Here is a 24,982-nt window from a genome sequence, read left to right as displayed (position 1 = left end):
TCAGTCTGATACAGATGGTGCAGCTCCTCAATCACTCGGCCTTGGAAGCAAGCGCTTTTATTGGAATGCATCCTCTTTGGACAGCCATACACCCGGATGAAGTCTCGACAGCCTGTGCAGCTGATTCAGCAGTCAGATCTCGAGTGGGGGTCACCACAGCAAGTTTGCTAAACTGGTCGGTCATCACTAAGGAGTGTTCGTACCCCAGATGTGCTGGGCCCATGGTCAAGTAGTCGATTATCAGTAATTCTAGGGGAGCAGAGCAGTATACGATGTGAAGCATTTAGTGAGCTGTACTCTGAGACAAGCTTGTTCAGAGTAAAGCTATCTAACAACATATTTTACAAACGTTATACTTATCTGTCCTATTGATTTATGCAAGGATTGTTTTATTTCTATCCTAAATTATATAGTGCATGATTCCCTATTCTTGCAGAATTACAATATACTTTATTTTTTTACAGGACAAAATTATTTTGAGAGCGAATTTACGTACTTACAAAATGTCTAAGAAGCATCTTATGAAGTTAGCTGTATTTGAGCATTTCACAATGACTCAAGATAAAAAAACATTTTGTGTGTCACTATATAAGTGACTCAGATGAAAACAAATGCTGTGATGCTAAAATTAGTGCATACTCAGGCAGTGATAAAAATGTTCCTTCAAGAGCTTTCAATCTAAAAAGACATTAACAACGCTGCCACCCAGAAGTTTACAAAGCTGTGATTGAAGAAGACCACAGCAGCACCAAGAAACTAGAGACCAGCACTTGCCACCAGGCAAAGGAGGAGGAAAGAGCGTCTCAAACATCAGTTACAAGCTAGTTTGTAAGTGACAAAGTTACTGTAACAATGACAGCAGATGTTTAAAAGACAGCTCATCGAGCTTGTTGTGAAGGACAGTGTACCATTATCATTATTTGCATGACCAGCTTTTACAGCTCTTAATGGAGAAATGGCCTGCAAACTTGGTGTTTCTCTGTAAAGAGAAAGTATTAGAAAATTAGTGATTGAAGAAACCCTTAACCAAAAGGAAGATCTTAAAAAGACTGAAGAGACGCTTTGGGTTTCTTAAAATGGATGCTTGCACACGCCACAGAGTGAACTATTTCGGTATCAATGTTCGATATGTTTGTGACAACAAAAAATTACTAAGATGCTGACAGTAAAAGATACTAAAGCTCTTCACAGCAGCCAGTTTCTCCAGACCTTAGTGGAAAAAGTTCTGCAAGATTATGAACTCAAAAAAAGAACAGGTTCTTGCTATTGTAACTGATAATGCTTCAAACATAAGTACAATTAAACTGATGAATGAGAATAATGAAAGTGAACAGCAGCTAGAAGCACATTTCACATTTAGTATGTTGGAGATGGAAGGCCACAGTCCTGCTCCCATAATATAGGAAGAAACAGGTATTATTACAGAAGAACAGCAAAATGATTCTTTACAATTAGATGGTCTTGTTGAAGCTGCTTCAGACCTCTTTTCTGTTCATCACATCCGCTGTGCTGTCCACACGCTGCAGCTGGCAATAAGAGATAGTCTGCAAGAGGGACATGCTGGATCTCTGATTAGTAAAGTGAGGAAATTGGCTACTGCTGCCAGAACCCCTAAAATTAATTCCATCTTAAAGGGACGTGCTATAAAAGGGGAAATTGTGGATCAAGCCACTCGGTGGGGCAGCATCTATTTAATGATTGAATGAGTGCTTGAGCTAAAACCCTTCCTTGTAGATATGGCCAACCCTCCGGTAACACTAAATGAAGGTCAATGGATACAGGTGGCTGAATTGAAGGAATTGCTTCATCTCCCATTTACAGTGACTAAAAAGTTGCAAGCTGAGAATTTAACTCCTGGCGTTTTTATAAAGGAGTGGAAGAACTTGTTGTTTTGCCTGTTCCAAAGAGGAGGTTTACTCGCATTTGGCATTGCTGCCTCAATGAAGCGGGAGAGAGATACTGCTAATAGAAAATAAAATTCTTCTGGCAGCTGTTTATGTGGACCAGAGTCATCGTATATTGCTGGATGATCAACAGCTTACTAAAGGAAAAGAAGCTCTGATTGAGGTAGCAGTTAGGATGAGTGGGCTATAGGACGGCCAAGAGAAGGAGGACTCTGGTCCTACCAGTGCTGCTGCTGCCGCCGTTTCTTCATCAATTTCTTCATGAGGAGTTTGATTTCCACAAGTATTTGGATGACATAGAGCAGGCAAAGCATTGTTGCAGGGAAAAATATTCCACTCCTATAGAAAACAGATTGACCATATTTCAGCAACATTTTTCACTTGCACTCAAAGAAGTAGAAGAATCCAATGGTTCACCCAAACTGACTGTGCACGAGGCAATTCCTTTATACCCTGAAACTGTTAGAGATATTGCTCATGTGGTTACTGCTTTGCCACCAACCCAAGTTAGTGTAGAGAGCTTGTTCTCTAGCCTTAACATAATTAGGTCAGTTTGAGGTCATCTATGAAGGAGGATCTGATGGAGGCGATACTATTTCTCAAAACAAATTCATAGACTGCACAAATGTTATTCAGAACATTTTTTGCTGAAAACTGTTTTTTCCACTTACTACATAGTGTATAATAAATTGGAAATATGCAAAAGTTTTTTTTGTTCTAAAGTTGTATTCCAATAAATATATTTTATGTTCTATCTAATGGCTTAATTATACTATCAATGGTTAAAAGCATGATGTTACCATTTTGCAACGGTAAATTTATCACTTAAACATAAGCCATGCATGAGGGAGTCGGAGTCAGTATCATGGAAATTGAAGAGTCTGAGTCGGAGGTTTGGCTTACCGACTCCACAGTCCTGGTCACAGGCGAAGGGCATGCTGGGTTTGGGCGTGCCCGAGTGATGTCAGGGAGGTGCATCGGAAACAAGATGGTGGCGCCCTACGGGTTACTGGGACAAAACGGCGTGCCCAGATGGCTTTTGAAGGGGAGGGCCATCGTCTGAATCAAGAGGAGAGGTCCCACAAGATGGTGCTGGCTACCCATTCTTAAGGGCGAGCAGCGGAGCAGGTGGCTGGATCATCATACCAGGTGAATATGGACCAAGGCAATCTTCAGCAGTCACAGCTAACAGCTCACCATCAACATGGACACAACTGAGGCAGCCATTCGAGTGGCAGGAGCAGAAGCCGTCCCAGCCAGAGGAGCAGGGCATCCCAAGACTCCTCGGTGTCTAGAGAGGATACATCATGTGTCCCACCACAGCCTCTGTATCCGGTACCCTTGAATGACAATGGGTGGTGAGTGAGCTGCATGAATGTCATCATTTTTTTAATAGGCCCCTTATTGTTTAAATAATTAGGAGAGGCCTAGGAAAGCTAGCGTAAAGAAGAGGAACAAGGAGTGCGCACTATGCCAAGGCCACCTAGTGGTGGACTGGCAGAAGAACCTCTGCTCCATCTGCATCCACAGAACCGTTAGTGAGGAGACCCCTGACTTTGCAGCAAGTCTTCGGTCTGTTATTAGATCCGAAGTAGAGGGCTCCCTTAACCCCTTCATGACCTTGGGATTTTTCGTTTTTCCGTGTTCGTTTTTCACTCCCCTCCTTCCCAGAGCCATAACTTTTTTATTTTTCCATTAATTTGGCCATGTGAGGGCTTATTTTTTGCGGGACGAGTTGTACTTTTGAATGACATGATTGGTTTTACCATGTCATGTACTAGAAAATGGGAAAAAAATTCCAAATGCTGTGAAATTGCAAAAAAAGTGCAATCCCACACTTGTTTTTCTCTGATCGCCCATGACGGCACCACGGAGAGGGGATCCGCCCACCAAGGACAGGAAACCTACGGATAAAAAGGCGGTACCACTCTCCTGCATCAGTTGGTTTCCTGTCCTTGATGGGAAACCTACGGACTTACCGGTTCAACGTTGGAATTCCGGGGCCAACCAGTCCGACTCAGGCAGCTGGGTTCCCTCTGCCTCGGCTGGGGTGGTGACCCGAAGCACCACCGCTGGGGGCTAGTGGGCCTCTAGGGTGAGTGGGGGAGGTGACAAGGAGTTCGCGGTCACCTCCCCAGGTAAGATGCAGCAGCGGCAACATCCAGGGGGGTCCCTCTGTGGTTGCGGGAGGTGCGGCGCGGCCCTCCCCTAGCACGCGTCAGCCTGCACGCCATCGGGCATGCAGAGCCGCGCGGTAGGGTCTGCATAGGACCGGGGGTGCCGGTCAGCAGCGCCATAACTGCACTCCGGGTGGCCATCTTGAGAGTACGGCGCATGCCCGGAGTTGCGCTGGTCTCGCAAGACGCTGGGGCTTGGATCTGCGCAGGCGCCGCCGGAACCGACTGCTCAGGCGTCGGCGTTCGGCGCTCCTCGCCGTTGTCTGGACGCCACTGCGCAGGCGTCGCCGATCTGATGCTTGGGCGTTGCAAAGGCACCGCAGAAGCGTCTGCGCAGGCGCCGGCGTTCAACGCTCCTCGCCGTCGGCTGAAGCGCTACTGCGCAGGCGCTGGGGAAAAAGAAAAAAAAAAAAGCGGCGGGAGCTTTAAAAGGGAGGTTTTACTTCCTCCCAGTGGCTCTGCAGTATATCGGCAAGAGCCTTAGGAGCTACTAGTTGTCGCAGCAGCAAGCGCAGCACGCATTATTGGCAGTGACAGCAGACCAGCAGCAGTATGAGCGACCCGGCATTTCCCTTGCCTGAATCACCTCCACCTATAGCATCGCCTCAGCAGCAGCAGCAAAAAAGGCGACAGCAGAAAGGTCACCAGGACACCAGCAAAGAACGCCAAAGGTCTCAGTACAGCAAGGAGTCCAGCACGGCATCGGGGAAAAAGCCAGAGGCAGAAAATCCCCAACCGGTATTTATGGGTCCTGGAGGTGGTAAGTTGATCTTCGTGAAAGTTAGAGACAGTAAGATTATTATTTGTCTCTTTTAGGGGAGGAAAAGCGTAGGTAAAACAAAGCACAAAGCCTGTGCCATCTGTAAAGAGGATCTTCCACCCGCATGGGAGAAGCAGCTATGTAATTCCTGCATACAGCAGACGGTATCTGAAAGCCTGCCCGGGTTTGCAACAGATCTTAAAAACCTGATTAAAGAGCAGGTGGAAGACACCTTTAGATCCCTTAAAAGGGGAAAAAAACTGAGAAGGACCAGACACAGGTCCCCGTCCCCAGTCTCTAAATCTGATAGCGAGAGTTCAGCATCCTCCGACTCCTCCTCCTCATCCTCATCATCCACTTCTTCCTCAGGAGGTCACAATTGTTTCCCGCTAGAGGACACCGATGGCCTCATAAAGGCAGTGAGGAGTACTATGGGATTAGTAGACTCCCACCCTAAAAAGTCAGCACAAGACATCATGTTTGGGGGCTTAGAACAAAAAAAGAGAAGAGCTTTCCCGCTTAATGAAGCAATTGCAGCGTTAATTAAAAAGGAATGGAAAAAACCCATGAAAAAGACTCTCCTAACCCCAAAAAGGAAATACCCCTTCGAGGATGAATCCTGCTCCTTTTGGGAAAAAGCCCCCAAATTAGATGTAGCAATAGCTAAAGCATCAAAAAAAATTCGCTCTCCCGTTAGAGGACATGGGGGTCCTAAAAGACCCTATGGACAAGAAGGCGGACGCCTTCCTCAAGGGCTCTTGGGAGTCAGCGGGAGGAGGCCTGAAACCGGCAGTGGCAGCAGCTTGCACATCCCGCTCCCTAATGATCTGGTTAAATCAACTAGAGGGTCAATTAAAGGGGAAAACTTCCCGAGACTCGATGCTGAAGACATTACCTGTAATAAGGAGCGGCGGCTTTTCTGGCTGACGCCTCGGCAGACTCTATCAGATTAGCTGCCAGGTCAGCAGTGTTTGCTAATGCGGCCAGGCGTGCCCTCTGGCTTAAGAATTGGCCTGGCGATCTGCAAACAAAAACAAAACTGTGTACTATCCCCTGCGAAGGAGAGTTTTTGTTCGGTTCCACATTAGACGACATATTGGAAAAAGCCGGGGACAAGAAAAAGTCCTTTCCCTCTCTAGGTCTCCCCTCTTACCGGAAGCCCTTTCGGAACAAGAGGTTTTTCCGCAAGAACCCTGGGAGAGGCCAGGGAAAGTGGGAGGATAAGAGGAACAAAAACAAGGGGTTCATCTTTAACAAAAACCCCAGCGATAACAAGAAACCTTCTCAATGAAGGTTCGCCCCAGGTGGGAGGGAGGTTGTCTCTCTTTCTTCCAGCCTGGAAAAAGATTTCCTCCAGTCAATGGATTCTGAACATTATAGAATCAGGCCTGAGGCTGACATTCAAAAGATGCCCCCGTCCCTCTTTTACGATGACATCTATAAGATCTTCGGCAGAAGAACAGCTGGCACTGGAAAACGAGGTCATCGAGTTAGTAAAAAAGGGTGTACTCCTGGAGGTTCCCCCACAAGAAAGAGGGCAAGGGTACTATTCCCCTCTATTCCTGAGGAAGAAACCAGACGGTTCCTTCAGGACTATTATAAATCTAAAGAAACTAAACGATTACCTGGAGGTTCAAGCATTCAAGATGGAAACGATAAAATTATCCATCAAGATGTTGTTTCCCCAATGCTTCATGCTGGTCCTGGACCTAAAGGACGCATATTATCACGTCCCAATACACAAGGATCACCAGAGATTCCTCAGGATGGCAGTTCACATCAGGGGAGTTCTAAAACACTTCCAATTTTCAGCCCTACCATTTGGTCTTGCCATAGCCCCGAGGGTTTTCACAAAGCTGATAGCAGAGGTAATGGCTCACCTCAGGGAAGAAAATACCCTAATCGTTCCATATCTGGACGATTTCTTGGTGATAGGCTCCTCCCCGCAACATTGCGAGGATCAACTGGCAATAGTGATGCATTCTTTGAAGGAATTGGGCTGGCTAATAAACATGGGAAAGTCCAGACTAATGCATTCTCAGGTCCAGGAGTACTTGGGTCTCACTCTAGACTCCAAAAAGATGGAATGTCGGCTCCCAGAGAACAAGATACAAAAACTAAGGAGTTTAGTATCGAGAACCCAATCTCTCCCCTCCATAACACTCCGTCAGGCCATGTCCCTCTTAGGCTCTATGACCTCTTGCATCCCCGCAGTCCAGTGGGCCCAATTACATTCAAGAGAACTTCAATGGCAGATATTGTCGGAGCAAATCCATCTAGGAGGGCATTTAGACAGGCAGTTAACTCTATCTCCTCGCACCAATCACTCTCTGACATGGTGGAAATCGCAGGAAAATCTTTCCCAGGGAATCCCGTGGGTAATTCAGATCTCGAAAGTCCTGACTACGGACGCAAGCCCTTCAGGGTGGGGGGCTCATCTGGGTGACCTAGTAACCCAGGGCACTTGGTCTCCATCTACAGTGAACAAATCCTCCAACATGAAGGAGCTCCTTGCAGTAAAATTTGCCCTTCAGGAATTCTTGGGGGTCCTTCACTCTCACCATGTAAGAGTAATGTCGGACAATCGGGTGGTAGTATCTTACCTAAATCACCAGGGGGGTACCCGTTCCAAAAATCTAATGGAAGTGACCAAATCAATCCTGCAAATAGCCGAGAGCAACCTCTTATCCCTAACAAGCCTACACATAAGGGGAGTAGACAACTACAAAGCAGACTTCCTCAGCCGGTCCAGTCTAAAACAGGGGGAATGGGAACTAAATCAGGCGGTATTCACCCAGATCACAGAAAGATGGGGTGTTCCCAAAATAGATCTCTTTGCGAGCCATCTAAACAAAAAAGTAGCCTCCTTTTGCTCCCTATCTCCCCTGGGGAACCCAGTAGCTGTGGACGCCTTCCTGATATCTTGGGGTCACCATCTGGTCTATGCCTTTCCTCCTCTTATTCTGATTCCAGCAGTGCTGAGGAAGATTCGGGAGGACGGGGCGCTGGTCATCTTAATTGCCCCGTTCTGGCCGAAGAGACCTTGGTTCTCATGGATGAGGAAGTTATCAATATCCGACCCTTGGGTATTACCAGACCTCCAAGATCTGTTGACACAGGGCCCAGTCTGTCATCCTCGAGTCAAGAACTTGCACTTGACAGCTTGGCTCTTGAAAGGAAATTACTAGAAAGCAGGGGGTTCTCTCCGGGCTTAATCTCAACTCTATTACAAAGTAGGAAGCCTGTTACAACAAAACAATATGGCAAGATATGGAAAAAATTTCTGTCATCATCAGGTGCAAAAGTAGGGAAAGAAATTCCCCTTAATTCCATATTAGAATTCCTACAAAACGGGTTGGAGATGGGTTTAGCCACTAACACCCTAAAAGTTCACGTGGCGGCTTTGGGAGCCCTATTCAATTTTGATTTAGCCTCAAATAGGTGGGTCTCTAGATTCATCAGGGCGGCGGGAAGATCAAGGCCTCTTCCAGTAAAAGTCGTTCCTCAATGGGACTTAAACTTGGTCCTTAAAGCCCTGACTAGTTCTCCATTTGAACCATTACACGAATCTACAATAATAAACCTATCTCTCAAAACAGCTCTATTAGTCGCCCTTACTTCTGCCCGTAGGGTTAGCGATTTACAGGCTCTCTCAGCTAACCCTCCCTACACACAATTCCTAGAGGATAGGGTCATTTTAAAAACAGACCCAGCATATCTCCCGAAAGTGGCTTCAAAATTTCACAGGTCTCAAGAGATATCTCTCCCCTCCTGTCCTAATTCTAAAAATAAGGAGGAACAAACACTACATACACTAGATGTAAGAAGATGTCTCTTACATTACCTAGAAGCCACTAGAGAAAGTAGGGAGGATTCCTCTCTGTTTGTGTGTTTCCAGGGTCCCCGGAAGGGGAAAAAAGCATCTAAAGCCACCATAGCAAGATGGATCACGGACGCCATCAGTCTCTCATACTCGGCAAGTGGGATGTCCGTCCCCGGGGAGGTTAAGGCTCACTCAACAAGGGCAGTAGCGACTTCCTGGGCGTAGAAGGCCGGAGCTTCCATTGACCAGATATGTAGAGCTGCTACCTGGTCTTCACCATCCACATTCTATAGGCACTATAGATTGGACCTAATCTCCTCTTCAGACCTTACTTTCGGTAAAAGGGTTCTGGAGGCGGTGGTCCCTCCCTGAATGTACTATCTATGCAATTCTCTCCGTGGTGCCGTCATGGGCGATCAGAGAAAAATATAGTTCTTACCGATAACGGTATTTCTCTGAGCCCATGACGGCACCCGTACATTCCCTCCCTTCACTTGTGGGTGCTCACATCAAAATAGTGCCATAGTCTACTCATAGTGTTAAAAGTCACGCGGTATCTAGTTATGATAAACAGTTAAAATTTAACAAATGTTTAGTAGTCTCCCATCGTTCTCTATGTAAAACAACTGATGCAGGAGAGTGGTACCGCCTTTTTATCCGTAGGTTTCCTGTCCTTGGTGGGCGGATCCCCTCTCCGTGGTGCCGTCATGGGCTCAGAGAAATACCGCTATCGGTAAGAACTATATTTTTTGTTTGGCTTTTTTGCTAGGTTCACTAAATGCTAAAACTGACCTGACATTATGATTCTCCAGGTCAGTACGAGTTCATAGACACCTAACATGACTAGGTTATTTTTTACCTAAGTGGTGAAAAAAATTTCTAAACTTTGCTAAAAAAAAAAAAATTGCGCCATTTTCCGATACTTGTAGCGTCTCCATTTTTCATGATCTGGGGTCGGTTGAGGGCTTATTTTTTGCATGCCGAGATGACGTTTTTAATGATAGCATTTTGGTGCAGATACGTTCTTTTGATCACCCGTTATTGCATTTTAATGCAATGTCGCGGCGACCAAAAAAACGTAATTCTGGCGTTTCGCATTTTTTTCTCGCAACGCCGTTTAGAGATCAGGTTAATGCTTTTTTTTAATTGATAGATCGGGCGATTCTGAGCGCGGCGATACCAAATATGTGTAGATTTGTTTTTTTTTTAATTCATTTATTTTGATTGGGGCGAAAGGGGGGTGATTTAAACTTTTATATTTTTTTTATTTTCACATTTTTTTTAACTTTTTTTTTTTACTTTTGCCATGCTTCAATAGCCTCCATGGGAGGCTAGAAGCTGGCATAGCACGATCGGCTCTGCTACATAGCAGCGATCTGCTGATCGCTGCTATGTAGCTGAAAATCAGGTGTGCTGTGAGCGCCGACCACAAGGTGGCGTTCACAGCTGCCGGGGATCAGTAACCATAGAGGTCTCAAGGACCTCTATGGTTACTATGGTTACTATTCTGAAGCATCGCCGACCTCCGATCATGTGACGGTGATGCGATCATTTCCGGCCGCGCGGCCGGAAGTGGTAGTTAAATGCCGCTGTCTGCGTTTGACAGCGGCATTTAACTAGTTAATAGGTGCGGGCAGATCGCGATTCTGCCTGCGCCTATTACGGGCACATGTCAGCTGTTCAAAACAGCTGACATGTCCCGGCTTTGATGCGGGCTCACCGCGGAGCCCTGCATCAAAGCAGGGGATCTGACCTCGGACGTACTATCCCGTCCGAGGTCAGAAAGGGGTTAAAACCTTGTTGAAAAGAGGGAAGAAAAAGCGTGGGGAGTTTTCTTCTGACTCCTCTCCAAAATCATCACAGCATCAATACTATACTGAGTCCTTGTCCAACTCCTCCTCGGACAGTGACACGGGGGGGGGGGGGGGGGCAGACAGTGCTTTCCCGTGGAGGACACGGATAGGCTACTTAAGGCCATTAGAACAACTATGGGCCTAAATGAGAAGAAAGTAGCCAAGACTCTTGAGGACGTGATATTTGGAGGATTAGAGGAAAAGAAAAAATGCAGCTTTCCGGTCAACACTAAGGTCCAGGCCCTCATTAATAGAGATTGGAGGAGATCGGAGTACTCTGGTGTGCTGCCCTCATCCTCAAAAAGGAGATATCCCTTTGAGGAGAAGGATGCAGAGTTGTGGGACAAGGTCCCTAGAATCGATGGCGCTGTGTCCTGGTCATCTAAGAGGTCAGCGCTTTCCCTGGAAGATTCAGGGGTACTCGGGCGACCCATTAAATAAGAAGGCGAACACTTATCTAAGACACACATGGGAAGTGGGAGGGCTAAAACCAGCGATCGCCGAAACTTGTACTGCACGTGCCCTAATGAATTGGCTACAACAGCTGGAGGAGCAGCTTAGGTCCAAGGTGTCAAGAGATGGAATCCTGTAAAACATGTCTCTATTGCAAGGAGCCGCAGCATACCTGGCGGATGCATCCACTAATTCTATGAGGCTGGCAGCCAGGCCTGCTGGTCTGTCAAAGGCTGGGTTCACACTGCGTTCCCCCAGTCTGTTAGACGGACTACGTTACACCGCGGCATAATGCGGTCCGCTCGCGTCGCCATTGACTCCAATGGGCGTGCGCTAGCCATGTGCCGTCATTGAGTGACGGACCCTGAGACGCGGGCTGCAGCGTTTCCGGGTCCGTCACTGCTAGCGCAGATAGAGCTAGCAGGTGCTCTATCTGCGCTAGCGATGTGCCAAAGTCGACACTTGCATTACAGCAGCACGTTTAACGTATGTGTTGAACGGGCTGCTGTAACGCAGTGTGAACCCAGCCAACCACAGAAAGGTGGTCCTTATGGCTCAAGGGCTGTCCAGGAGATCTGCTGTTGAAGAACAAGTTATGTTCTTTACCGTGTGATGGCCAGTTTTTATTTAGGGAAAAAGCTGGATGACGGCCCACCTTGCGCTGAGATCTCATCTCCCAAGATCTTGGTGTCGAGATCTCCATCTGCGCATGCGACGCCCCCGGCAGCCATTTTCCCGGAGTCCACCAGATAGCAAGCCATGTAAGTGCGGGGGGCTCTGGGCTTTTACAAAATGACAACAGAGCCCCCTCACCACCGAATATCCGCAGTGGTGCACATCTGAACACCCCCTCATCACAGCCTGCGGCCTGCAGCAACTCTCCCGTCTTGTCTCCTCCAGTAGCGAACCTGGGACCCTGCTCCACCGCGGCCGGTAATGTATATCCTCATTATAAGACGCACCCCCATTTTCCCCCCAAACATTTGGGGAAAAAAGTGAGTCTTCTTATCCGAAAAATACGGTACTTACATACATGCTGTTTAATAATTTGGCCAAAGAACTTTCCTGGTATGGACGTAAGGCTAACTGCCCTGTAATTTCCTGGCTCCATATTCTTTCTTTTTTTGAAGATCGGGACAACATTTACCGTTCGGTCCATGTAATATCTGTTTTTTACAGCAGCAGCTATTAATCATTTAACAGGACCATTTACAGTTTTCTGTACAAAACTCCAATGTATTTGTGAAAATCAGACAATATACTGTGCTCTGTATGGCGCTCAATCTTTTTTTTTCTTTTTACGCACTTGTAGATTTGAATGAGCAAGTCGCATCTGATTTACAGAATAAACTAGTGCATGCTGTGATTTTTTTTTTTTCACTCCCAGATTTGGGAAGTGATAAAAATCACTCACCTGCACTCCCTTGTTGAATAGCATTAGTCCGAGTGCTGTCATTTTTTTTCATGGATATTAAATATGAAAATTGCCTCTTCAGAGAGAGAAAGAACTTGAACTCTAGTGCCACCTGTTTAAGGTCAATATTGACCCTTTAATGAGTCTTACAATATGGTTTACGATAATAGCCAAACCAGAATCCCAATTTTCAGACACATTGTTTCGGAGTATTGCCCCTCGTTAGTGCAAAGTATGAGATCTTATTTGGCTATGTGAGACGCTATGACTGGGATGTAAGGGGTAAGGTTTCTCCTTGTGGAGAGTGACAAGCCAGGTCTGGCATGCCAGTATGAAGAGACTTAAATGCCTTGTATGCTCCTCTGAGACATTAAATGTGCAAATTGTCTCTTCAGAGAGGAAGAAGACTTGAAGTCTAGTGCCCCCTATTGGAAGTAGCAATCCTACAATTTAGTGATATCACTTAGACCAAAAATACCGTGTGAACGTAGTGTGATTCATTCAATTAATCTGAAGTCTTAAGATTTCAGTAAAGTCATTAATAACTTTTATTAGGGAGTGATCCATGAGGGCACGCAGAATATCGTATGCATAGTCCCAATACATTGGATTAATTGGCAAGGGAATTGCCCGATTGTGGGTATATCACTAGTACCAATACTTGTGCATCCATAAAGTGAAACATTAGTGGATTGAATACCACTTCTCTGATATATTTGCCATATGGGCTGTGTATAAAGGATAAGCCACTCGAGTATATTGAATACATTCATAGCATCTATAGGAGAGAAATGCCAGAGCATATTACCCTTACTGCCCGCTGAAGCAATCTTTAGACCTGTCTTATGTTGGCTGTGACATAACAGGAATGGATAGTATATTACTTATTCTTGTTGCTAGGATTTTGAGGCTCCAATTTCTTTTCATCTGTAAATGCTCAATTGATCAGTCTTGTAATTTTCTTGTCTGTTTGTTTTTTGTAGCCGCAATTTTTCCCATTGAATTTTTCATTTTTTTCCAGAATACGATGCTTGACTGCTGGTTAGTAAGTAGGGAAAATGCATCATGCAGAATCAAACTGCCTCATGCGGAGCCAGTATTACTTGGACGAGGGCCAGAGACCAAAATAGTGGACAAGAAATGTTCGCGGCACCAAGGTATTGTCAATAATCTTTTTTTTTTTTTTTTTCAATTTAAAAGTGTTTTCCATGTTTGCAGTCATTGACTGCCTTTCATATTATACGGCTTCTGATGCTGAATAAAATGATCATCAGCGAGAACAAGAATCTGCTTATATGGAAGAAGAATTTACATTTACAGCTTTGTTGACGGTTGTATTGAGCACCACCACTGGTGTGATGTAGCTTTAAAGGGAACCTGTCAGCAGGATTGTGCTCTGTAACCTACAGACAATGTCAGGTCGGCGCCGTTATACTGAATAAAATGATACTTTGGTTGATTAAATCTGTCTTGTGCTTTTTTAATCTTTATTTTCAGTTTTGTGTTAATGAGATTTTCGTGCCCTTCTTCTTTCTTCTTGTTTATTTTTTTATATAGCGTTATATTCCGCAGCGCTTTACAGTTTGCACACATTACCATCACTGTCCCCATTGGGGCTCACAATCTAAATTCTCTATCAGTATGTCTTTGGAATGTGGGAGGAAACCGGAGTACCCGGAGGAAACCCACGCAAATTCGGAGAGAACATACAAACTCTTTGCAGATGTTGTCCTTGGTGGGGTTTGAACCCAGGACTCCAGCGCTGCAAGGCTGCTGTGCTAACCACTGCGCCACCGTGCTGCCCTAAGGCGGGGTTGGTTCATGTGGTGCTCTGATTATTCATAATGCAGACTGCTGACAGGTTACTGATCCCTTACTGATCTGCCCCCTAGTTTGCATAATGAATATACTGCGTGTATTTGAAAAAAAAAAGTGTCACTTCATCAAAATGGCGACGCCTGCACACTATCACTTGTGAGTTGGTGCCTATTATATTGCTGTGTTGAAAAGAAAAAATCACCATCAAAATGGCGCCGTCAGCTGCGCCTGCGCATTAGCATCTATATTGCGTTCCGATAGATGCTACTGCGCAAACGTCTCCGCCCGCCCTTTGTTGCTGCAGCCCGAAAAAATTTACACTACAACAAAATGTCGCCGTAGGCGGCGCATGCGCAGTAGCATCTATTGGTACGTGATAGATGCTAATCGCAGGTGCAGCTGATGGCGCCATTTTGATGGTGATTTTTTTTTTTTAACAGCAATATAATATGCACTAGCTGACAAGTGATAGTGCACAGGCGCTGCCATTTTGATGAAGTGACACTTTTTTTTTCAAATACACACATTAGTATATTCATTATGCAAACTAGGGGCAGTTCAGTGAGGGAGCAGTGACCTGTCAGCAGTCTGCATTATGAATATCTAATCAGAGCACCACATGAAGACCCCCCCCCCCAGGCCTGCCTTATGGCACGAGTACCGTATTTTCCCGACTACAAAAAAAGGAGGGGAAATGGGGGGTGCGTCTTATAGTTGAAAGACAGGCTTACCAGCAGTGGTGTGGTGGCGGCAGAGGTGCGGGGATGAAGAGGCGGTATGGCGTGAGCGGGGTCCCTTCCACAGGTGAGGTGACGCAGCAGCTCGGTAAGCAGCAGAGCCGGGTGAATCATGGTGTTATCGGTGGTGGCGGCCATCTTCCTGAGGCCGCGCGTGTGCAGATGGAGTGCTCTGCTTCCCGGGGCTTCAGGAAAATGGCCGCGGGAGGCCGCGCGTGCGCAGATGGAGATCGCGGCGGCCATTTTCCTGAAGCCGAGTTCGCAGATTTAGACCGGGCCGCTGCGTCACCTGTGGAAGGGACCCTGCTCATGCCATACCGCTCACCCCCGCACCTCTGCTGTCGCCACAACACTGCTGCAACCCCCCCATGGACACCAGGCCGTGGTGTCGCCCACCTAAGCAGGAAGGGACCCTGCTCAAGTGCATGCTGTACCGCATCATTCCACCTCTGCTGACACCATGCCTCCTGTGACCCTGCTCTGCCACCGCCTGCCCTCAGGTAAGATACTGTAAATTCGGACAATAAGACGGACCCCCATCTTATAAAAAATCTTTTTTTTCTGCAATTTTCACCCCAAATTTGGGGTGCGTCTTATGGTCCAGTGCATCTTATAGTCCGAAAAATACAGTATATCATTACAGACTGAAAATAAGGATTAAGAAAGAAGCACAAGATGGATTTAATCTCCCAGGTATCATTTTAATCAGTATAACGGCGCCGATCAGACACTGTAGGTTTTAATCAGTATAACGACGCCGATCTGACACTAGGTTGCTGAGCACAATCCTGCTGACAGGTTCCCTTTAAGAAAAAAAATCTTGCGTACAGCAGATGCAGAAAATGCTAGTTGTCTGCTGTAAGATCCTCTCCAGATGCACATGCTGCCCATCAGATTGAAGCAGAAGATCGGTACATGCTATTTTTGAAGTGGACTAAAGCACATCTGATGATGTCTTACCCATATGGCAGACAGACTCTTGTGTATTAGCAGAGTTTCTACAGTTGGATAAGAAGTCTGCTATGAAGGAAAAGGGAGGGCTGCACCCACAGTGAAATTGGGTAACTGGGGTAATTTTATGTGCAGTACTGCATCTTTGATCGGGAAGTGGGGGGACAAAGCATGGAGTGATGAATTCCTAGTGTGGGGCTTAGTCCAGTGTGTTATCTGTTACCCTGCACTGCAGCTCTAGTAGAGGTCCACAATATTACCGAGTGCACAAATGGATGGCAGGGTATCATAGTAACCTTTAATTATTTCCTAACCTCTTGGTGTATTACAAACTTTTGATGCATACGTGCAAGATCATACAAATGCAGAGTACTAGTGCTATCCCTATTGTGCAATATTTACGGAACATTGCATCATTAATTTCGGAAAATTGCATAAATAACAATCCAGTAGTGTATTAATATTCACACAATTGTGCTGTAGCAGCTTGAGCAAAATTTCTACTAGAGCAGGACAGCTGGGGTAAGAGCAGTTCCTATTCATTCATTGTTAGCCCAACAACACAGAGCTCTAGATAGCCACCATTGTAGCCTAGAATTTAGAAAAAGCTACATGAATTTATAATTGTGCCCTATTTGTTATTTTGGTGTGCTCTGCTGATAATCTGTAGCTTTAACTGTCAAATGCAGGGGTGTCATATGCTGGACCCATTGATATACAGCACGTACAGGAAAGTAGTGGAGCAGAACCATGAGTCTTGGGCTGTATAGGCGCTGAATTTCTACTGATATATCTGCTAGCAGACACAATTGCTTTCTGATAGAATGTAACTTCCTGTCGTTTCAGGAAACCGCACAGGTACATAAGCAGCAATTGACTAAGACCTTACATTTGTATTGAAGCATACAATGAGCATGTGAAAAGGTCATTGTGAAGGGAGCAGGGTTAGCTGTGATATCACCTACCATAAATGGGGAAAGTTCAACTGCCTCAAAAGAATGTTCTAATACTTCTGCTTCATTCCACTTGCTTTTTGTTTAGTAATCATTATTATTTTTCTCCTTCGCCTCATTGGGGGACACTGGACCATGCGTGTATGCTGCTGCCACTAGGAGGCTGACACTAAGTGAATATAAAAAATTAGCTCCTCTGCAGTATACACCTACCACTGGATCCAGCCCGAACCTATTCATGCTTAGTGTCTGTAGGAGGCATACCACAATTTTTAAATTTTTATTTTATTTTTATTCCTTTTAATGGATTACAAAGGCGACGGATCCCCTCAGAGGCCCGATCTCCCCAAACCAACAAAAGGCGGGAACATGGAGTGTCGTCTCCACGTACCCCCTCCTGCACCGTTGAAAGTCATGTCTCAGCTGATTTTAGGGGTGATGAGTCCCTTCAGGGCACCGATCTCCCTGCACCAATGACAGATGGGAACATGGAGTGTCGCCTCCATATACCCCCTTCTGCAGCCAGACTTACATCCGGGCAATAGCCCTGTCCCATCCTGGGGGAATGAACCTCTAGGATGTACAGAGGCTCTGATGGCGTCCGTGTGGCCCCCACTGCATCAACACTGATAGAAAGCTGTGATGGAAAGTGGCGGATGGTCCCTCTCCACCTCCCTGACAAAGGGATGGTGGATGGATGAATGGTGTTCGCTGCACCGTCCACGCAGCACCCGACCTGCCGGCAGAGTGGAGAACCCTGCGATTCCCATCATCAGATCGTTGATGGAGTGAAGCCGGAGCAGTGAGTACCTGGGTCACATGCGGCAGGGGGGTCCAGGTAGTCCCACGCTCCATTTCGCGGTCCTCAGGGTGCGCTCCGGCCGGCACCAGGAATTTACTCCCAAGCTTGGGCCGAGAGGAGCCATTCTGTAATTTCAGCAGTTCACATCTCGGGCGTGGAAAGCTGGGCAGCAGACTTCCTCAGCCGTCAGGGTCTCACCTCAGGAGAGTGGGCACTTCATCTGGAGGTCTTCCAGCAGATTTGCCATCGCTGGGGGACCCTGGACATGGATCTGATGGCTTCAAGATTAAACGCCAAGGTACCCAATTACATAGCTCAATCTCAGAATCCAGAAGCCATTGGAGCGAATGCACTGGTTCTTCCCTGGTGTCAGTTTCATCCTCCGTATGTGTTTCACCTGCTTCTGTTACTTTGAGGGTCATCAGGAAGATCAAGGTGAAAGGGGGTTCAAGTGATGCTAGTCGCTCTGGATTGGCCAAGCCGGGCGTGGTACATGGAGTTAGTGCAGCTCGTCGCCGACATCCCCTGGCGACTGCCGGATTGACCAGATCCTTTCTCCTAGGGCCTGTTTTGCCACCAGAACTCGGGGCCCTGTGTTTAACGGCTTGGCCATTGAATCCTGGGTCCTATCCGAGGCTGGGTTCTCCCAACAGGTGGTTTCTACCATGATTAACACCTGGAAGCCTGCATCAGTACGCATCTATCACTGCACCTGGAAAACCTTTTTCGCATGGTGCAGAGACCGCGGACGTCCTCCTCTCGTTTTATCCATTCCTACCATTTTGGAGTTCCTCCAGACCGGCCTGAATTCAGGCCTGGCGCTTGGCTTCCTCAAGAGTCAGATCTCGGCCTTATCGGTTTTGTTCCAGCGTAGGATTGCTTCCAATCTGCAAGTGAGGACTTTCATTCAGGGGGTCTCTCACTTGGTACCCCCCTATGGAATGCCATTGGAGGCTTGGGACCTTAACCAGGTCCTGGGTGTTCATCATGAACTCCTTTCGAACTGTTGCAGTAAGTCTCCCTGACCTTCATTTCTTGGAAAGTCGCTTTTCTTGTCCCGGTGACGTCTCGGAGCTAGCCGCCCTGTCCTTTCGAGCCCCTTTCCTAATTTTCCACCAGGACAAGATAGTTCTCAGGCCATCCCCGTCCTTCTTGCCCAAGGTGGTCTCTTCTTTCCACCTTAATGAGGACATTGTTCTGCCCTTGTTTTGCCCGGCACCAGTACATCGTATTGAGAGGGCTCTTCACACTCTGGATGTGGTGAGGGCTTTCAAAATGTACGTCTCGCGGATGGCTTCCTTCCGTAAGTCGGACACCATATTCGTGCTTCCTGAGGGTCACAGGAAGGGATTAGCCACCTCTAAGTTCACAATAACCAGGTGGATTCGTTCAGCTATTCAGGAATCCTACCATGTCAGAGGCAATCCTATCCCAGCGGGGATTAAGGCACACTCCACTCTGTCAGTGGGCGCTTCGGCACCAGGCATCGGCTGATGCGGCTTGGTCTAGTCTGCACACATTCTCGAAGCCCTGCAATATCCACATTCAGGCCTCCGCAGATTTGGGCCTGGGCAGATGGATTCTGAGGGCAGCGGTAGCACACCTCTGGTCAGTTGGTACGTGGGGTTTGATCATTATGTTGTTCCCCACCCAGGGACTGCTTTAGGACGTCCCATGGTCCTGTGTCCCACAATGAGGTGAAGGAGAAACAGGGATTTTTGTGTACTCACCGTAAAATCCTTTTCTCCAAAGCACTCATTGGGGGGACACAGCACCCTGACCCTGTTAGTCTGACAGTTTGTGCTTGTTCTTTTGTTTGACTTGTACTTTTTGATGTTTATGACCTCCTACTGCTTTGTCACTGAACTGGTTGGGGCTGGAGCCAGTGTGTGGGCATATAGTGCAGAGGAGGAGCTAATTTGTTATATTCACTTAGTGTCAGCCTCCTAGTAGCAGCAGCAGCATACACCCATGGTCTTGTCTCCCCCAATGAGTGGCTCGGAGAAAAAGATTTTACGGTGAGTACACAAAAATCACTGTTTTCTTTTTAATAAATGAGAATAAACAACCATATTGTTTGCTGCATTATTTTAATTTTTCATAAACTCAGCTTTTTATTTTTGCAGTGCAATTGAATTCAGATTGCAGCAAAGGTTATGTGACCGTCAGACAGGTATGTATTTTTTTTTAATGAGTGTAAAAGAAAATGGATATGTGACAAATTATTTGCGAGAAGCTTTTGGATTACAAAAATGAGTGTTCATTCATATACAGGCTAAATTTTATTTCTGTTAGGAAAATGAATTCTACATTCTTAAAGGGAACCTGTCAGCAGGATTTTGCTCAGTAACCTACACAGTGTCAGGTTGACGCCTTTACACTGATTACAATGGTCCCTGGGTGATCAAATCAGTCTTGTGGTTGTTTCATGTTTATTTTCAGTTTTGAGTTAATGATCTGCTCGTGCTCCGGGGCGGCCTATGGGGGTCTTCATGTGGTGCGCTGCTTAAGCCATTCATAATGCAGACTGCTAAAAGGTCACTGATCCCTCACTGACCTGCCCCCTAGTTTACCTAATAAATATATGTACATAAAAAAAAAACCCTTCTGCAGGCATCGCCAGCCGTGGCACCTGCCCTTCAGCATAATCACATGTTTAATGTGCAGTTAATAAATGTGCTTGATGTTTTCCTGAGGAGTATAAAAAAATCGATTTGAAAATGGCGCCCGCTGCGCCTGCGCAGTAGCAGCTATCGGTGTATGTAGAGGTGATCCGATAGCTGCTACTGTGCAGGCTCGGTGATGCAATCTTGGAGGAGGATTTTTTTTCTTCTCTATCAAGATGGTGCCGTCAGTACATGTGCAGTAGCAGCTATCTGATCCCCTCTATATACACCGAAAGCTGCCATTTTGAAATGGATTTTTTTAATACTATCAGGATAACCTCAAGTACGTTTATGATTAATACAGTAAACGTGATCATGCTGCAGTGCAGGTGCCACGGCTAGAACCTGCCTGCAGAACGTTTTTTTTTTAAAGTACGTACATATAGTCATTATGTAAACTAGACGACAGGTCACTGATCCCTCACTGTCCTATCAGCAGTCTGCATTAGGAATACCTAATCAGAGCACCACATGAAGCCCCCCACAGGCCGCCCCGGAGCATGAGAATATCATTAACTTAAAACTGAAAATAAAGATTAAACAACAACCACAAGACGGATTTCATCACCAGGTATCATTGTAATGAGTATAACGGCGCTGACCTGACACTGTCTGTAGGTTACTGAGCACAATCCTGCTGACAGGTTCTCTTTAATAGGTGGAGCCATATGATGGAGAGTTTTTGTTGTTGCAAGGAGTCTTAACCCCTTAATGACCGCCAATACGTCTTTTAACTGACCTGAGATATAAGAGAATAGCCTCCCCATACAGGTGACAATCCAGCAGCTGTCGGCTGTACACTACAGCTGACAACTTGCTGCATCAGCCACGATCAGTGTTTGCACCGTCCATATCTGTTTAACCCCTTAGATGCTGCTGTCAATAGTGACAACATCATTATAAATGGTTAACAGAGTGTGGGGGCTACCTATTTCTCCCCATCGGCCCCCAGAGATCATGATTGTGTGGTCCTGATGTTTGCCATGGCAATTCACAACCAAATTCTGGCCTTAGAGTCTGACGGCTTTTGTAACCCGTTCAGAAGTTAGTGGCATTTAGGTGGTAAAAATACACATTTTCATTTCTGTCATGCCACTTTGCATTAATTCCTGAAAAGCACCTGAAGGGTTAATAAACTACCTGACAGCCGTTTTCAATATGTCAGGGGGTGCTGTTTTTAAAATGGTATAACTTTTGGGGGGTTTCCCAATATATGGGTCCACTAAAGGCACTTTAAACATGGATAGGTCAGTAAAAAAATTAATTTTGTAAATTTTCTTGAAAAAAATGAAAAATTGCTGCTACATTTTTAAACCTCCTAAAATGCTCAAAAAGTAAAAGAACATTTTACAAATGGTGCTGATGTAAAGCTGACATGTGGGAAATTTTATTTATTAATGTTTTGCTGTGGTATGACTATCTGGATTAAAGGGATAATCATTCAAAGCTTGAAAATTGCTAATTTTTTAACATTTTTCTCAAATTTTTGATATTTTTTATAAATAAACATAATACATATTGACCTAAATTTACCATTATCATAAAGTATAATGTGTCACGAAAAAAGTCTCAAAATCACTGGGATTTGTTGAAGGATTCCAGAGTTATTACCACATAAATTGACACTGGTCAGATTTCAAATATTTGGCTCCGTCACTAAGGGGTTAATCACATAGAAGCGCATGCATTGATATAAAATGAAAGACATGATGTATCATGCTACTTATAACCAGTCTCAAGCTTTGACCTTCTCATAAGTGAAAAATGTTGAAGTGTTACCATGATGATGGAGCAGTGCACTTTTGTATTGTTATAGGGATTGTAGACCATTATTAAATACGGGTAAACAATGTGAGCTCTTTAACCCCTTAATGACCGCCAATACGTCTTTTAACTGACCTGAGATATAAGAGAATGGCCTCCCCATACAGATGACAATCCAGCATCTGTCGGTTGTACACTATAGCTGACAACTTGCTGTACCAGCCACGATCAGTATTTGCACCATCTAAATCTGTTTAACCCCTTAGATGCTGCTGTCAATAGTGACTACATCATTATAAATGGTTAACAGTGTGTGGGGGCTTCTTCTTTGTCACAATTGGTGCCCTCAGATCATGATTTTGTTGTCCTGATGTTTGCCATGGCAATTCATGACCAAATAGCGGCCTTAGAGTCTGTCGGCTGTAGTAATCTGTTTAGAAGTTAGCAACATTTAGGTGGTAAAAATACACATTTTCATTTCTGTCATGCCACTTTGCATTAATTCCTGTAAAGCACCTGAAGGGTTAATAAACTACCTGACAGCAGTTTTCAATATGTTTAGGGATGCTGTTTTTAAAATGGTATCACGTTTGTGGGTTTCCCAATATATGGGACCCCTAAAGTCACTTCAAACATGGATAAGTCCCTAAAAAAATAAATTTTGTAAATTTCTTTGAAAAAATGAAAAATTGTTGCTACATTTTTAAACCTCCTAAAATGCTAACAAAATAAAATAGCATTTTACAAATGGTGCTGATGTAAAGCAGACATGTGGGAAATGTTATTTATTAATGGTTTGCTGTTGTATGACTATCTGGATTAAAGGGATAATCATTCAAAGTTAGAAAATTGCTAATTTTTTAACATTTTTCTAAAATTTTTGATATTTTTTATAAATAAACACAAAAAATGTTGAACAAAATTTACCATTATCATAAAGTATAATGTGTCATGAAAAAACAATCTCAAAATCACTGGGATTTGTTGAAGCGTTGCAGAGTTATTACCACATAAAGTGACACTGGTCAGATTTCAAAAATTTGGCTCGGTCACTTAAGCCTGTATTTACACCTGCCAGATGTGTTGCATACATTTCTGAGGCTTGATTCACCTGAATGGTGCCTGCAGAAATCCAAGTGGAAATATTAAGGGAGCCTAGAGCTGATGCTAGGTGACCCTTTCCTGGTTATTTGATCCAGTTTACCTCTCTAGATTAATCTCCTGCTGATTTATGGTTTCTGTATTTCAGAATATATCTATATATATATATATATATATATATTATCAATGGAGTTTTGACAACAGTGTAATTTCTAGTTACTTAAAAGAGGATCAAGGTCTTTTTTTGTTGTTGGGATCATAACTACAGGGTCCATGGTAGAAAGGGTGACACTGAGATTTCTGCTGCGGATGTGTCATTTGCAACCACACAATTAGCACCTATCAATTTGTATGTGGCTATCTGCTTTTCCATTTTGAAATTGTGGGAATAGGGAGCATATTGCCTATCCTTGTGTAATAATTTTAACCCCTTCCCGACCTGTGACACAGCGTATGCGTCATGAAAGTCGGTGCCAATCCGATCTGTGACGCATATGCTGTGTCACAGAAAGATCGCGTCCCTGCAGATCGGGTGAAAGGGTTAACTCCCATTTCACCCGGCCTGCAGGGACAGGGGGAGTGGTAGTTTAGCCCAGGGGGGGTGGCTTCACCCCCCCCCCCCCCCCCGTGGCTACGATCGCTCTGATTGGCAGTTTCACTTTCAACAGCCAATCAGAGCGATTTGTAATATTTCACCTAAAAAACTGGTGAAATATTACAATCCAGCCATGGCCAATGCTGCAATATCATCGGCCATGGCTGGAAACACTTATGTGCACCCACCCCACCCCACCGATCGCCCCCCGATCTGTGGTCCGCTCCCCTCCGTCCTGTGCTCCGCTCCTCCGTCCTCCTGTCCGCTCCCCCCGTGCTCCAATCTCACCCCCGTGCTCCAATAAAACCCCCCCGCACTCCGATCCACCCCCCCTCACTGCGATCCCCCCGTGCTCCGATCCACCCCCCCGCACAGCGATCCCCCACCCCGTGTTCCGATCCACCCCCCCGTGCTCCAATCCACCCCCCCGTGTTCCGATCCACCACCCCCCTGCTCCGACGCCCCCCCCCCGTGCCCTGATCTCCCCCCCTTATACTTACCTAGCCTCCCGGGGTCCGTCCGTCTTCTTTCCTGGGCGCCGCCATCTTCCAAAATGGCGGGCGCATGTGCAGTGCGCCCGCCGAATCTGCCAGCCGGCAGATTCGTTCCAGGCACATTTTGATCACTGTGATAACCTCACAGTGATCAAAATAAATTCGTTCCAAAGTGAGTTTTGATCACTGAGATAGGTTATATCTCAGTGATCAAAATAAACAAGAAATAGTAAATGCCCCCCCCCCCTTTGTCACCCCCATAGGTAGGGACAATAAAAAAAAAAATAAAGAATTTTTTTTTTTTTGTTCCACTAATGTTGGGGTAAGAAGTAGGGGTAGGGGTAGGGTTAGGGATGTGCACACGTATTCTGGTCCTCTGCGGATTTTTCCGCAGAGGATTTGATAAATCCGCAGTGCTAAACCGCTGTGGATTTATCGCGGATTTACCACGGTTTTTCTGCGCATTTCACTGCGGTTTTACAACTGCGATTTTCTATTGGAGCAGTTGTAAAACCGCTGCGGAATCCGCAGAAAGAAGTGACATGCTGCGGAATGTAAACCCCTGCGTTTCCGTGCAGTTTTTCTGCAGCATGTGTACAGCGATTTTTGTTTCCCATAGGTTTACATTGAATTGTAAACTCATGGGAAACTGCTGCGGATCCGCAGCGTTTTCCGCAGCGTGTGCACATACCTTTAGAATTAGGCTATGTGCACACG

General features: G+C 45.6%; 1 protein-coding gene across 6 annotated transcripts in view; it reads left to right on the top strand.

Annotated features, from left to right (window-relative positions):
- Positions 1-24,982, top strand: part of APTX (aprataxin) — a 156,116-nt gene that overhangs the window by 1,797 nt on the left and 129,337 nt on the right. For 5 of the 6 annotated variants that reach the window (XM_069740713.1, XM_069740700.1, XM_069740707.1 and 2 more), the window contains exons 2-3: positions 13,406-13,541; positions 19,772-19,818. In XM_069740713.1, coding sequence (XP_069596814.1) covers positions 13,412-13,541; positions 19,772-19,818 — 177 coding nt within the window. In that variant the 5' untranslated portion in view covers positions 13,406-13,411. Of the gene's footprint in view, positions 1-9,327; positions 9,398-13,405; positions 13,542-19,771; positions 19,819-24,982 lie in introns of all 6 variants that reach the window. The other variant, XM_069740693.1, reaches the window with a different exon arrangement.

The sequence above is a fragment of the Ranitomeya imitator genome, chromosome 1 (genome assembly GCF_032444005.1).
Source record: "Ranitomeya imitator isolate aRanImi1 chromosome 1, aRanImi1.pri, whole genome shotgun sequence".
Classification (NCBI taxonomy): Eukaryota; Metazoa; Chordata; class Amphibia; order Anura; family Dendrobatidae; genus Ranitomeya; species Ranitomeya imitator.
Note: the sequence above shows the minus strand (reverse complement) of the source record. Positions and strands in the feature narration are given on the sequence as shown.